Here is a 13,571-nt window from a genome sequence, read left to right on the forward strand (position 1 = left end):
AAAATTTATTCCGTTCCAACATCCATATAATAAAATTAAAATCCTAAATGGTAACTCTAATGCTTACGCAGGGACAATACTGATCACAAATAACCTACAAAAGGTACAAAAAACATTCAAATTTATAAATTACACACTGCAAATCAAATCATGGTATACAATCACAAAAATAGGCCAAAGACAAAGAGAGTGAGAGTATTCATTGCACCATCTGATCCACACACATCAAAACATGATGTTAATATTTTTTCCTACAGTCACCCGACAAAGTTGGCTTCCTTGTACTGTTTATAGTACAGAAAGCTGCTAATTGCTGCATATTTATACTTTGTCGTAGGGTTTATACTTTGGCGCACATCAGGATTCCAACGAAACGACACAAAACAGCGTGGTTCTATTATGCACGTAATCCGTGTACACTTCGAAATAGGTTGGCAACACTAAAAGAAAAATAATACTATGAGCAGCTGATTGACTATTATAACTACGATTTAACCTCTCATTTCGTGTTTATAGGTTATGTTCTCTTTTCGGTATTTCTGAACTTTCTGGACTTTTCTTTTAAATGTTTTTAAAACATTCCTAGGATCTTAATAAACAAAAAAATACCTTTGAAGCATTTTTTTAGGCGCGGAAACCACTGCAAATTACAAAAACATACGGAACTATTTTCTCAAGTCCCGGAGCACATTGCTTGCCGAGGAAAAAATAGCGGAGTGATACAGACCGGTGACTACTTTCTCTAGGGCACCTATTTGTGTTGCCAGCTGAACCTAAAAACGTGTTGTATAGTGTTTGAAAGACTAATTATTTATATGCTTTATAGTGACTGTAGGAAAAATATAATGTGTAACACAAGTGCAAAAGGCCTTTGCTGCATTTAAGATCATTCCTCGAGGCCTGCGGCTTGTGCGTAAACATTTCTCTCGTGTGCAGCAAAGTGCCACTTTGCTCACTAGTTACACAAATAACTATTTCTGATGACATTTTCTTCCAACTCCAAGTTGTGAAGATTAATTTTCTTACATTAGTGGCAACTTCCTCCCATTAATCATGGAGAAATATGTCAAAACACATTTCACACAAACAGTTTTTAAAAAGCACACATTAAAATGCAAGTTGCCGTTACTAAGACTAGGGGCTAAAAATAGTTTTACAAAATTTTATTTTCTCTTCAGTAAATCTTTGTTTCTCATTTATGATATGATTCTCGATTTGAAGTAACTATTTTACTATCTTATACTAGCTGATACAAAAGTTTTTTTTAGCAAATATTGCAGTATTTGATTGTACTTTTTTTGTATAGAAATACAGTGCAACCTCGATAAAAAGACTCTCATAAGGATTAAGTATTAAATAAGACTTTTTATCAAGGTTGACTTCTTAACAATGTTTAGAATAACACGTAGGGGTAAAATAAATTTAAGGGAATTTGAAAATGAAATGACACTGGTTAAGGTTGACTTGTTATCGAGGTTCCACTTACAATTTCAATTGATGAAAGTAATAAACTACACCAGTTGGCTCCTTTTCAAACCTTAAAACTTTGTCAGCCAATGAAATTCACCATAACAGAGTAAAACTAATTTTGCTCTGATTGGAACATTTACCGCACAGAGTGGACACGGCATCAGCGTACCAAACCGAATAAATTCAAGATTGAATGCAGAATAACTAATAAGAGCTACTGTGTGATTCTGTGCTGGTCAAATATAGTCGCTGTAATTTGTAAAAACAAAAATTACAAAATATTAGTTGGTGCCTTTCATTTGACCAAGGAATGTTTTTAAAACATGTTTGTACAATACTTCAATTTTTTTCCAGAGCCTCCTAGTTATCTACAAGTAAAAAATACACTTGTCAAACACTTATTCGTTTAAAAAATCTCACGACTTCTCACCTTAACACTGTTTAAAAATATTAATATTACATCGTAATATCATCAAAGTGTCTCTTCTAGACCTTGTTAGGTAGCCACAAGGTCTAGAAAATATATGACTTTGCAGCAATTAAACGTACGAGATCACTTATTTGTGATTTTGATGCAAACGATTCATCAGTAATTGTGATGGCCAGGTAGGGAGGCGATGTAACACTTACATCTAAACAGCTGATCCAACAAGTAAACATGCTATGTGAAGAGGGTAGCTCAAACACGGCTTCAGTTGAATCGGTAACCATGCATTGTTGCCATCGTTATCCTAAGATGCCATAAAGCAGCCTATCACATACACGGATTTCTTTGTGGATTATCAAGCACATGTAAAACATAAAAATAAATTATACTGTTCAATCCTTCGTTGCACCAGGAGGTAGGCTTATGTCAAACACTATTGGTTGATTGTTCGGTAAGTAGTTGACATCACAGGTTGAAGCGTTAATGTAGATCACCCGCCCATCTGAAGACACACCATAACCTAGAAAAATAAATCTTTGGCTTTAATAGATTCAAATTGGTACAGGTTACAAACACAATGTGAGTAATACACCAATACACAACGGGACTGAGTTAAAACTACGCAAACTCGTTGGTACTGAATAACCAACACTATAGCAACGCGACTGGATATGAGCTTGTGAAGGGGTTCCCCCGCCACAGCAAACATGCATACTAAGTGAATTACCATTTGCCTAAATTGATTTCCATTTCAATATCTCCTTAAAACATGGTATATGACCAATGTTGATGACTACAGGATTATGGCCTAAAATCTCCAGTTCTACATTTCTGTTGAACGAAACCTGCATCCTTTAGGGTAAATATTTAGTTTTTCCAACTTTGAGTTTGTCTATTGGATGTTTTTCCTCTTATATATGATATGAATTTAAGGTTAACATAGGAAAGTGAGTATGCTTGTTTTCTACCATTAAAATGAAAAAGAATGGAATTTTAGGCCACGATACAATACTTCTAAACTAGGAGAATCAATAAACTTTTAAGGGAGATATGACTGTTTCTTCAGAACTTGCAAAACTGGTTTAGATCACCTAGCTCGGCCTAGCACTTCTCACTATGGCATTTTGTAGTGTCGTAGCAGTTAGATGATTGATTACTGTTTTCAGTTACCTTCATGGACGTGTCCAAAAATGTGGTACCTAGGTCTGACCCTCTGTTGTACAGTAGCCAGCAGTTCCACACACCCTGCGCGGACACCCGAGCAGCACAGGTCACCATGTCCTATGGGTGGCGTGTGCGTCACGAGTACATCGGTGTTGTCTGGAATCTGCTGCCACTTGCTGAGGCACGCTTCACCTCGAGGCAGATTGAACGCCCACTTGCAAAACTCCGGCTGCCTGGTCAACACACACAATAAACAATATTAGCAAACCGACACGTACTTTCTCTCATTAGCTCGACATTAAAATCGGATCACAAGTGTGATTGAATGAATAAACAGTTTAAGAAACATTGGCTACAAACTTCAGTTGTGCTTATTAGTAAAAGGTGACAGAGTTACTGACTTACAGGTATTATGACTTCATTATTATATGGGGTGACACAGGGTACCTACCAGTTGGTCCTGTGACTTCAGGGGACAGCAACGACGTAAATGCTCGATCTTTTGTACCAATGAGGCAATATTTCGATTTGATTTGGTGGCTTGCTCCTAAAATATGGTCCCTCTCATTGATTCTTCATTGTGAATTAAATAATTATTTGCATCAAGCAGAGCAAAAAACCAAAGACACTGTGGCGGACCTGGAGATCGCGGGGCCCAAGGTGAAGTTCAATAGCAGGCCTCTCTTAATAACTGAAATACACCACACGGCTGTGCGGGGGCCCCTGAAAAGCACGGGGCCCCAGGCACCGCCTTGTTCGCCTTTATGTAGGGCCGCCACTACAAAGAGAGGTCTGGTCTGGGGAACTTTATTTTGGTTTTGGCCCAATGTTTTCCTGTGACTTTTGGGACTTTGAAAGGTGGACACCCTGTGAAAAGAGACTACTCCTCCAGTTAAAGTCAGAGCCCTATTTCCCATATATTCGAGGAGCCCACAGCCTATTTTCCCCCTGAATTTTTTCTAAGTATAAGCACACTCAGCAGCTTACCACGGCGACCCGTAGAAATTCAGCCCGTATATTCCTATCGCCTGGTCCTGCAAGTAGGTGCAGTTCGTCAGACACTCCTTGATGTTCTGCATCTTCACAGCCTCCGCGATATTGTCCTTGGGCAGACCCAGCGTGGGGATCTGGTCTATGATGCTGCCTCCTCTAGAGCCGTCACTGGGAGAGTGGCTCAGAGGATGTGTGAACGTCCGGTCAAAGCTGAGCTCGTGGTTCCCAGCTATCACAATTTTGTGTTTGTGTGGCAGGCCGCCTGGACACAAAATTTATTGTGTTTTCAGTTAATCGAGATGGACATTTCCTACCGCTGTTCAATAACACAACGTTTCGGGAGGTAAGGAAACACCTCCTGGTTTCAAAAAACAAAGTATCTTAAGTTTTCTTAACTAGGGGCACAAGGCAAACCCGCTTCCACGCTGACCCACGGGATCATGACTTTAGCCTCTATGCACCAATATGAGGTTAGGTGGGCTAACTAGGAAAATGTAGATTTAGGGTCACACGAAAAAAGGAGGAATTTTCTTCACTCATAGTGTAGTTAACTAAGCGGTAGTAATTGAAGATCCATGTTACTTAAGAAAAAGTTAACTTAAGTGTCAAAATTAAATTAAGATTGGATAAAATTTGTTTAAACTAGACTTGACTTTTCTAATTTTGAGTTTTTATGCCTTATGATTTTTCTATAACCATAAGTAATATTTGGTGTGTACATGCTAATTGTGTATGGTATTAATCTTAAAAGCTAAGTTTAATCGTAATCAGTAGTTTACTAGTTTTGTTCATTGTGTTTTTAGAAATGTGACTAAATTAGCACTAAAATTTGAGTAATATATTTGATTGTTTTTTGGAGTGTTTAATAACTTGAGTACTTTTTGTCCGATTTTGATAAAATTTGGTTTGAAGGTGTAAGGCGGGATACACTTGAATGAGTTCGCGAACCAGCATGATCGGACTATGGGAACGGGGGTTTATGGGGGGTTATATGGGGTAAAAATAGGTTTTTCCCATTTTTGACCCTAAAAACACAAAATTTCACAATTTCTTTTTAAACCATTTTGTAGAGCTTAAAAAAACAAATAATTTAGTACATTGAAGCGTTGTTATGCGCCTAATTGTTACAGAGAAAATTCAAATAAATTGTAATTTTGAAATTCCCATGTTATTCTTATGGAGAATAAGTCAACTGTTGTAGTTTGCTTGTTTATGAACATATTTTGATAAAATTTGGAAAATACATTAATTTCTTACTAAACCACAGTACCTTTTAATATTTTACATTAAAAAAGACTTTTTTACCCTCCCTGTTGCAGCAAACCTAAGTACTCATTAAACTAATTCTGTTTAAATTGGGAATAAATGTGATATTTTTAAGGAGACATTTTAGTTTAAATCCAATCAGGAAAATTGAAATTCGCTAAGTCTGCAGGTTTGCTGCGGCGGGGGTATTTTAGACACTCTATGTTAAATTCTAACCTCCCTGTGGAGGAGCAAACTGCTGAATTACGTAATATGTCTGAGTAATATGACTACACCTTAGCGAATTGAATGTATCGATACAACCCCAGCACAATGCATAGCACACCATTTGTCAACTCTTCACTCATACCTGCTTCTTTCTGCTACCCAACCTGTCTTATTTGGAGAACACTCAGTAGGCTATAACTTCTATTTTAACTATATGGTATTCTGGTAAAATTAAACACTAAACTCATTCTCCAGATAAAAAAATATCCATTAATTCATTACCTATCCAATTGTTGAAATCAATAACTTCTTCTAATCCTCCACATTTTGTAAAGTCCCCAGCGTGTATGAAAATGTCGCCATCAGGAATATCAAACTTGATGTGAGAAGTTAAAGAGTGTGTGTCACTCATACAAACAACTCGAGCCTAGAAAAAATGCCATTCATAATTTATCTTTATAGAATAATTAATTTATAAAACTCATTTTAAATAAACTTAATCAAAAACTATTTATTTACAAAAACAATAATCATGTAAACAAACCAAATAGCAGATGATTCATAACTTTATAACTCAGCTGATAACAATAATCCTACATTTCTCCCCGCCCAATTTAGGCTGAGTTTTCGAAACTGTGTTCATCTTCTGGTTCCGTTTGCATTTTCCATTGAGGTGGATCAGTTGCCCCTTCTCTTGCTCTCAGCTGGTCAGCGTGTTTTCTCTTTATTTCTCCCCCAACTAAAACTGTGTATGATAGCTCTCCCGTCCTTTCTTGGTCTCCAGCCCTTCTTCGTTTCATTTTGAACCCACACTTCTTGTTTGGCAGAAAACTCCTTTTGTTTAGATTTTAAGTCGTGGTAGTACTTCTGTCGCCACACTTGATTTTCTATTCTCTCTCTGCTATTACACCTCCACCTATCCAAAGCTGTTGGTATTCTTCTACCATAGAAAAGGACTGATGGTGGTTGTCCTGTGGTCTTTTGTGGGGTGTTTCGATAAGCAAGCAACACCTGTAAAAGTGCAAGTGATGAACTGAGACCTTCTTGTCTGCAAGCACTGTATCTACTCTTGAAGGTTCTGATAATCCTCTCTACTAAACCATTGGTTTTTGGATGATACGGTGTCGATGTGACATGACATATGTTATTGTTCTTACAAAAAGTCTTAAACTCATGGGACGTGAAGGGGGTGCCATTATCGGATACAATTTTTTTAGGAACACCATAGGCTACCTCGAAAACCAAGTCCTTAATCTATTTACAAGAGCAGCAGTTGTCGTACGGTCCATAACTTCGATCTCAACCCATTTAGAGTAGGCATCGATTCCTACTAACCAGAATCGGTTGTCAAATGGACCTGCGAAGTCGAGATGAATTCGCACCCAAGGATCACTTGGCACATTCCAGGGATATAGAGGTACTTCTGTGTCAAATGATCGGTTACTCTGGCAAGGGTGGCATACGGACATAAACCTCAACATCCTTACTCAGATTAGGCCACCATACATAATACCTTGATAGGGATCTCATGGCCTCTATTCCAGGATGTCCTTTGTGGAGTTCTTTTAATATATTTTCTCTCAAAATCTGTGGCACCACAATTCTTCCTAATCGCATGATTATACCGTTTTCTAATGTCAGCTCTTCTCTCTTATTCCAATATGGTTTCATGGATGGTGGTAAGTTTCCTGTATCTTTTGGCCAACCATGTTCCAGGTAGTCTATAAGTTTCTTCATATTTGGGTCTTTCTTATACTCCAGTACAAGTTCATGATTTGGATAAACGACGTCAATTTTCTCCTGAACCAATGCTCGAATCTCTCTCTCATCTGGATCCAATACTTCTTGTGTCTTGAGTGAAAACCTTGACAAAAAATCAGCCAAACAATTAATTATCCTGTCCTTTGATGTACTGGATCTCAAAATCATACTCCATTAAATACAAAGCCCAACGAACCAAACGGTTGTTTACTACTTTGGTAAGATCTCGATGCATTCCGAATATTCTTTCAAGTGGCTTGTGGTCCGTCCTCACCTTGAAATGTCTCCCACTGAGGTATTGTCTTAGCTTCTTCACTGCGAAAACTAACGCCATCGCTTCCTTGTCAACTGTAGCATACCTTTTTTCTGCTTCCGTTAGTGTCCTCGAGGCGTATATAACTGGCCTTTCCGTTCCATCCGGCATCAAATGTAAGAGCACTGCACCAACCCCTTGTTCACAAGCATCACATTCAATAATGATCGGCTTTGATATGTCGTATGGAACTAATGTCTTCTCTAATGACAGGATATTCTTCAACTTGTCGAACGTCGTTTGTTCGGTGTCAGTCCATTTCCATTTGGTCTTCGTACCAGTCAGCCTATGCAAGTTCGAAGCGATCGCATGAAGATTAGGTATGTACCTTTCGTAAAAATTTAGTGCTCCTAGAAAAGCTCGTAGTTCTTTCACGTTTCTTGGCCTTGGTGCGTTTCTTATGGTTTCAACTTTGTCTTCGGAGGGATGAATACCATTCCCATCTATTGTATGACCTAAATACTTTACAGATTTCTGAAAGAACTTACATTTTGATAGTTTTGCTCTTATTCCACTTGATTCTAGCCTCCTCAAAACTTCTCTAAGAGTGGTTATATGGGTAGTCTTATCATTACTAGAAATGATTATATCATCAAGTAGAACTCCGACATTAAGTCCTTTTAGTAAACTTTCCATGTACCTTTGAAATTTTGCCGGACTCGAGGAAAGTCCAAAAGGCAACCTTTTGTAGCGAAAGTAACCTACATGAGTTGCTATTGTAAGATACTTTTGTGACTCGGGGTGTACTTTCATTTGCAAGTACGCGTCTCGAAGATCTATGACTGAAAATATCTTTCCATCCGTTAATTTGGAAGTCAAGTCATCAAAGGTTGGCAAGAGGTGTCTTTCCGGGACGATGTTTGGATTCAAGGTTGTACGAAAATCGCCACAGATTCTTACTCTACCTCCGCCCTTGTCTACGTTGACTGTTGGGGTACTCCATTCTATCAGTGTTTCGGAAGGGTCCACTGCTTCCAAAACTCCTTCCTGTACTAATCTCTGTAATTCTTGCTCCACTGCCTCCTTTAAGGAGAATGGAACTCGTCGTGCCCCGTAAGATACAGGTTTTGTTCCACTTTTTAGATGAATGATTTCATTAGAGTCAGCTATCGTTCCTAGCTCATCACGAAAGAGTTTGGAAAACTCCTGAATTAATGCCTCAACTTCTTTTTGTAACTCTTTTTTATAACTTTCTTCGTTCTTACCTGCCTCTTTACTATTTGTCTTTCCATTGTCAATACGCCTAACCATTACTTCTCTAGGCAAATTAAGATTGAAAGCTACACTCCACGGCAACCCAAATAATGGAACATCTAGTAATACAATAACCGGCAATCGCTTAGTACGATTACGTAAAGTAACGTCCACAAAAGCCTTACCCATGACTTCTAGCTTATTTTTCCCATAGCCAGTGATGACATCAGACGTCTTTTTGAGAGATTCGCCACCTGAATTTATCTTATCCCAAAGAGATAAACTTATAGCACTTACCCGAGCCCCGGAATCAAACTCCATTCTAACATTATGCCCGTTCAATTCTACATCTATTGTAGCTCTGGGAACCTTACTCTTGACTGACCTAATTTGTGTTCCACTAACATCAATATCAGAACTACACTCATCATCATAAGTTTGATCACAAGAATCATCTACTTTTATCAAATTACCGTCTGTTCTTTTCATTATTTTTACTTTTGCACATTCTTGCGAAGTGGCCTCTCTTTGAACACTTCTTGCACACAGCAGAAAAAGCGGAACATCTATCTTCACTAGGGTCATGTGTAAACCCGCATCTATAACACCTATTGAAGCCAGTAGATTTCTGTACCTCTGGTTTCCTCTTTTCCTTACTGTCACTTACTTTGAAAATCTCATTTTTACACGCATGTTTGGAAACTTCTTCTCTCGCGCGTTCCATAGATTGAGCTAACTCTAGTACTACTGTTGACTTAACACGCTCACCTCGGTTATTAACTCCCTCGGGCCATCTTTGTCTGACTTCGACTTCAAATTCTGGACAGTTACTTCCTACTGCAAATCTATCTCGTACTCGTTCATCTAAGCTATCTCCATATTTACAACTTCTAGCTAAAGACTTCAGTCTGTTATAAAACAAAATAAATGTCTCACCATCTTTTCTTATGGCTCTATCAAACTCAAACCTTGTTGCAAAAAGGGTCCTTGTAGGCTTGAACAACCGGTTGGCTTCCTCTTTGACTTCGTCGTAAGTGCACTCCTCCCAGGCCCTTGGATACATCTGGTCCGACAGTGCCCTGAGGTGCTCCTCTCCGATATTTGCCAATAGAAGATCTCGCCGAGCCGCTTGTTCTTCTGAGTCAGCACCACCCAGTCCCTTAACTCTGCAGGTCAACTCAAAACGAGCTATGTAGTCTTCCCACAATTGTTCACTATTATACTCTTTAAATGAAAATCTGCTCATTCTATCTTGTATGCAAGACATGTTACTACAGTCAATTACACTCTTATACTGAGACTGGTCTGTTTTCCTATGCATTTTCTCGTCGCCAATATAGAATAATTAATTTATAAAACTCATTTTAAATAAACTTAATCAAAAACTATTTATTTACAAAAACAATAATCATGTAAACAAACCAAATAGCAGATGATTCATAACTTTATAACTCAGCTGATAACAATAATCCTACAATCTTCAATTACCAATTATTTAAGATGGGGACGCCACTATGTGCATATTTAGGTAAAACCTAAATCTAATATCGTTTGGTTAGTTAGGTTAGGTAATCTAACCTAACTAACCAAACGATATATCGAAAGAAAAAACCGATTAATCGATTTAAGTTATCGATCTATATTGAACGAGTGTAGGACCTAAAGTAAAGTGCAGCCCCGGACACGACTGCCGACACCCATTAAGCATATTTATATTAACAAAAACTACAAGTGCGGAGGAAAACTCCGCATGCGCCCGCTCGAGGGTTAAAGTGATAATCATTAACATTTTCACTAAGCATTTAATCAAGGACAGGTTAGGATTTCAAAGCCTCTAGTGAACAAGACTTTTAAAAATAAGGAGTTTCCACAGGCTAATATGCCTATATTGTAAGCTAACCCTAAAATGAAAGGGACAATCCTTGACTTAATCACACTATTAAGCCTACTTTTAATAAAAACCATAATATCCTACCTACCTTATTTTGGCTTACTTTTTCTTTAGGGATGTTGACATGGATTTTAATAACCTTCTGAGACTGGCTCAATTCTTTCCAAGCAGCAGTTGGGTTATTTGTTAGGGGATGAACTTCAACACTCATTTTAATGTTATTTTATATTAAAGTCAATTTTGACATGGAAGAGACATCAAAGCAAAGGGAAATTTAAAACCCTAGTTCTACTTTTACTTTACTTACTCCCATCCGACAAGCTCGACAAAAACACAACAATCACAAACAACCACTACCACACAACACAACACAACACAAACCACAACACAACACGAACACAACATAGGGTATAAGCATAGACGATTGGATACAGAAGTCAGGTATAAAAGCACAGAAAACGTACTAGTACGTTTTCTGTGATAAAAGTAACCGTTCCGCACATTTTTTTATTTCAGCTGCGGTTTTTCAATACGGACGAAATGAGAGTTAAAAATTATAAAATTAGTTTAATAATTTTAAATTTATGAAAAAATTTAAAATGGTTATATATTTTTTCTTAAATTTTTAATTAATTTATATTTATTTATTTATAATTACTTTTTAAAGGCTATAAAAAAATATAAAATTAATTTTATATGTTTTAAGTAGTTGTGATATTAAACTGATAACCTATGGTGTCAGGAGTGGAATACGAACCATGGAGGACCAGAAGTTGAGTCTGAAGCTGTTATTATCCAAATATATTATGTACTACAGTTAAGAAGTAACCGCGTTCTAAGCTAAATCGTTATCAAAAAGTTAATGGTATCAGTGGGATTCGATCCGGCTACCTTCAGTTCATCAGCCAGGAACGCTTCCACTGCACCACCGAGGCCGATGGCTCTATACCGTATCGTTGCGGTAATGGTGTTCCCTCAAGAGAAGAGATCTGATCTGACACTGACAGCTGACGTCATAAAAGGCTCGTCTATTCCTCCCTTGAGTAAATACCCTCTAAATCACGACGCCCCGCTCCGCTCCCAATCGATGTGTGATTTTTTAACCCTAAACTCACTCAGTCAAGTCAGTCAGTGCACTTGGGTAGTCTGCAGTGTGGTGAGTGTCTCTCTCTCTCTCTCTCTCTCTCTCTCTCTCTCTCTCTCATCTCTCGACTTCGTATGTCGACCACGGCCGCCTTTAACTCCAGGGGCCCATTTCATAATAAAGTAAAAAATAATATTATTAGTAAATCAGCTGATCACCCAATGCAAATCTTATGGAAATTACAAGTTACAAGTTGTAACTTGTAACTTGTATTTTATCATGAAATGGGCCCCAGGCCGTGGCCTTCGAAGTGGCAACGTCGCAAGTGGTGTTGTAACAGCTGTTTTGTTTGGAAGCAGCTAATAGTATTTGTATATTTACTAAAGATTATGGTTACTGGAACTATGACAATATTCGAATATTCCGCTTAAAATGTACATATATATATATTTAACTCATATTGTTTCGTCTTTCAGTTCTGTATGTTTTATTTTATTTATTTATTTGTTTTATTACAATGCTGCTAAACAGGATAAACCCAGTTACATTGTAGCATTGATATTCTAACAACAAAATCTTGACATGCATGATAAATAACCCAGGCTTGCCCCCCATGCATGATAAATAGCCCCACCCCCCACATTCCCTGCTCAGCCCTAGACCCAATATGTCATCAGGATTCACAGCTGTTATTTCAATATTTTAATAAATTTATGTTCATAAATTTAAATTTAAATCATTAAGGTGCGAATTAATGGCTGTCACCTGTCCGCCATGTTATCTTAGGGCCATGTCATACGAGCGCTATTGCCGTTGCGCAGATGCCGTCGAGATAGCGCAGGAAAAAGTACATGTCATACGTGACGGCAAATGCGTCGCGTTGATGCCGACCCGCCAACGCCAGGTACCTGTCATACGTAGCGTCTTCAGGGCGCATTTGCCGTCGCGGCAAAGATGGACACCATCCAGTTAGGTTGTATCAGCTTTTTGCACATTTTAGATACATATGAAGAGTACCATTTTAATCAAAGGAACAGCATTATTTTTATTAATATAAAACAAGTAAAACTGATTTCCACATCTGATTCCAGTTTTCGTGCATGGCCTCCCAATCCTCGTTCCAGCACTGTGCCTTCAGTTGCCTGTTGCTGTAATCACTCGACTTTACATCGTACAGAGGTGGCAGTTTTTCAACTAAATAAATACATTTTTCCGTATTGAACATCGTATCAAATATCGTAATGATCACTCCAAAGGTGTTCCAGTAGTTGTTCTGTCAGTGCTCACGCGGCAAATGCGTCCCGCTGGCGCTAGCGCTCGTATGACAGGGTCCCGCTTTACGTGCGCCGCGTTGCTAACGCGACCGTCCGCGTTGGCAGCGCTCAGCGTCCGGCTAACGCGGAACTGACGACGGCATTAGCGTCCGTATGACATGCTCCATAAGAACCCCATTGCCGGGTTGGAGCGACTTTAACGCGACGGCATCTACGCGACGGCAATAGCGCTCGTATGACATGGCCCTTATGGGACGTCTGTCACTAAACAACACCACTTGCGACATTGCCAATAATTCTACCAGTCCGCGGCCTGTAGTTAAAGGTGGCCGTGTGTCGACAGATGCGCCACCCGCGCCAGGCGCCACGCCACCACTAGTAGTGTAGTGACTGACAGATCGCTGGCTGAATTCGAACTCTTACTTGGTTGTCTTTGTCTAATGTCTAGTTGAATGAAGAGTTGAAGTTGAGTTGAGTGGACCAGTTGACTTTGACTGAGTTGAGTTGAGTTGCAGTTGAGTTGAAGT

General features: G+C 38.7%; 1 protein-coding gene across 1 annotated transcript; it reads right to left on the reverse strand.

The window, feature by feature from the left end:
• Window positions 1-14: 14 nt before the first annotated feature.
• On the reverse strand, window positions 15-10,939 carry LOC128996013 (UPF0046 protein C25E10.12-like). Its single transcript, XM_054421125.1, has 5 exons — window positions 10,775-10,939; window positions 5,810-5,954; window positions 4,049-4,316; window positions 3,068-3,294; window positions 15-2,417 (listed from the first exon to the last, which is right to left on the reverse strand). Exons 1-5 carry the CDS (start codon window positions 10,895-10,897, stop codon window positions 2,290-2,292), a joined length of 891 nt encoding a protein of 296 aa, XP_054277100.1. The 5' UTR covers window positions 10,898-10,939; the 3' UTR covers window positions 15-2,289.
• Between the last annotated feature and the right edge of the window lie 2,632 nt (window positions 10,940-13,571).

The sequence above is a fragment of the Macrosteles quadrilineatus genome, unplaced genomic scaffold, assembly GCF_028750875.1.
Source record: "Macrosteles quadrilineatus isolate MER2022 unplaced genomic scaffold, UCM_ALF_1.0 Scaffold_5__1_contigs__length_97177068, whole genome shotgun sequence".
In the NCBI taxonomy this organism is placed as follows: Eukaryota; Metazoa; Arthropoda; class Insecta; order Hemiptera; family Cicadellidae; genus Macrosteles; species Macrosteles quadrilineatus.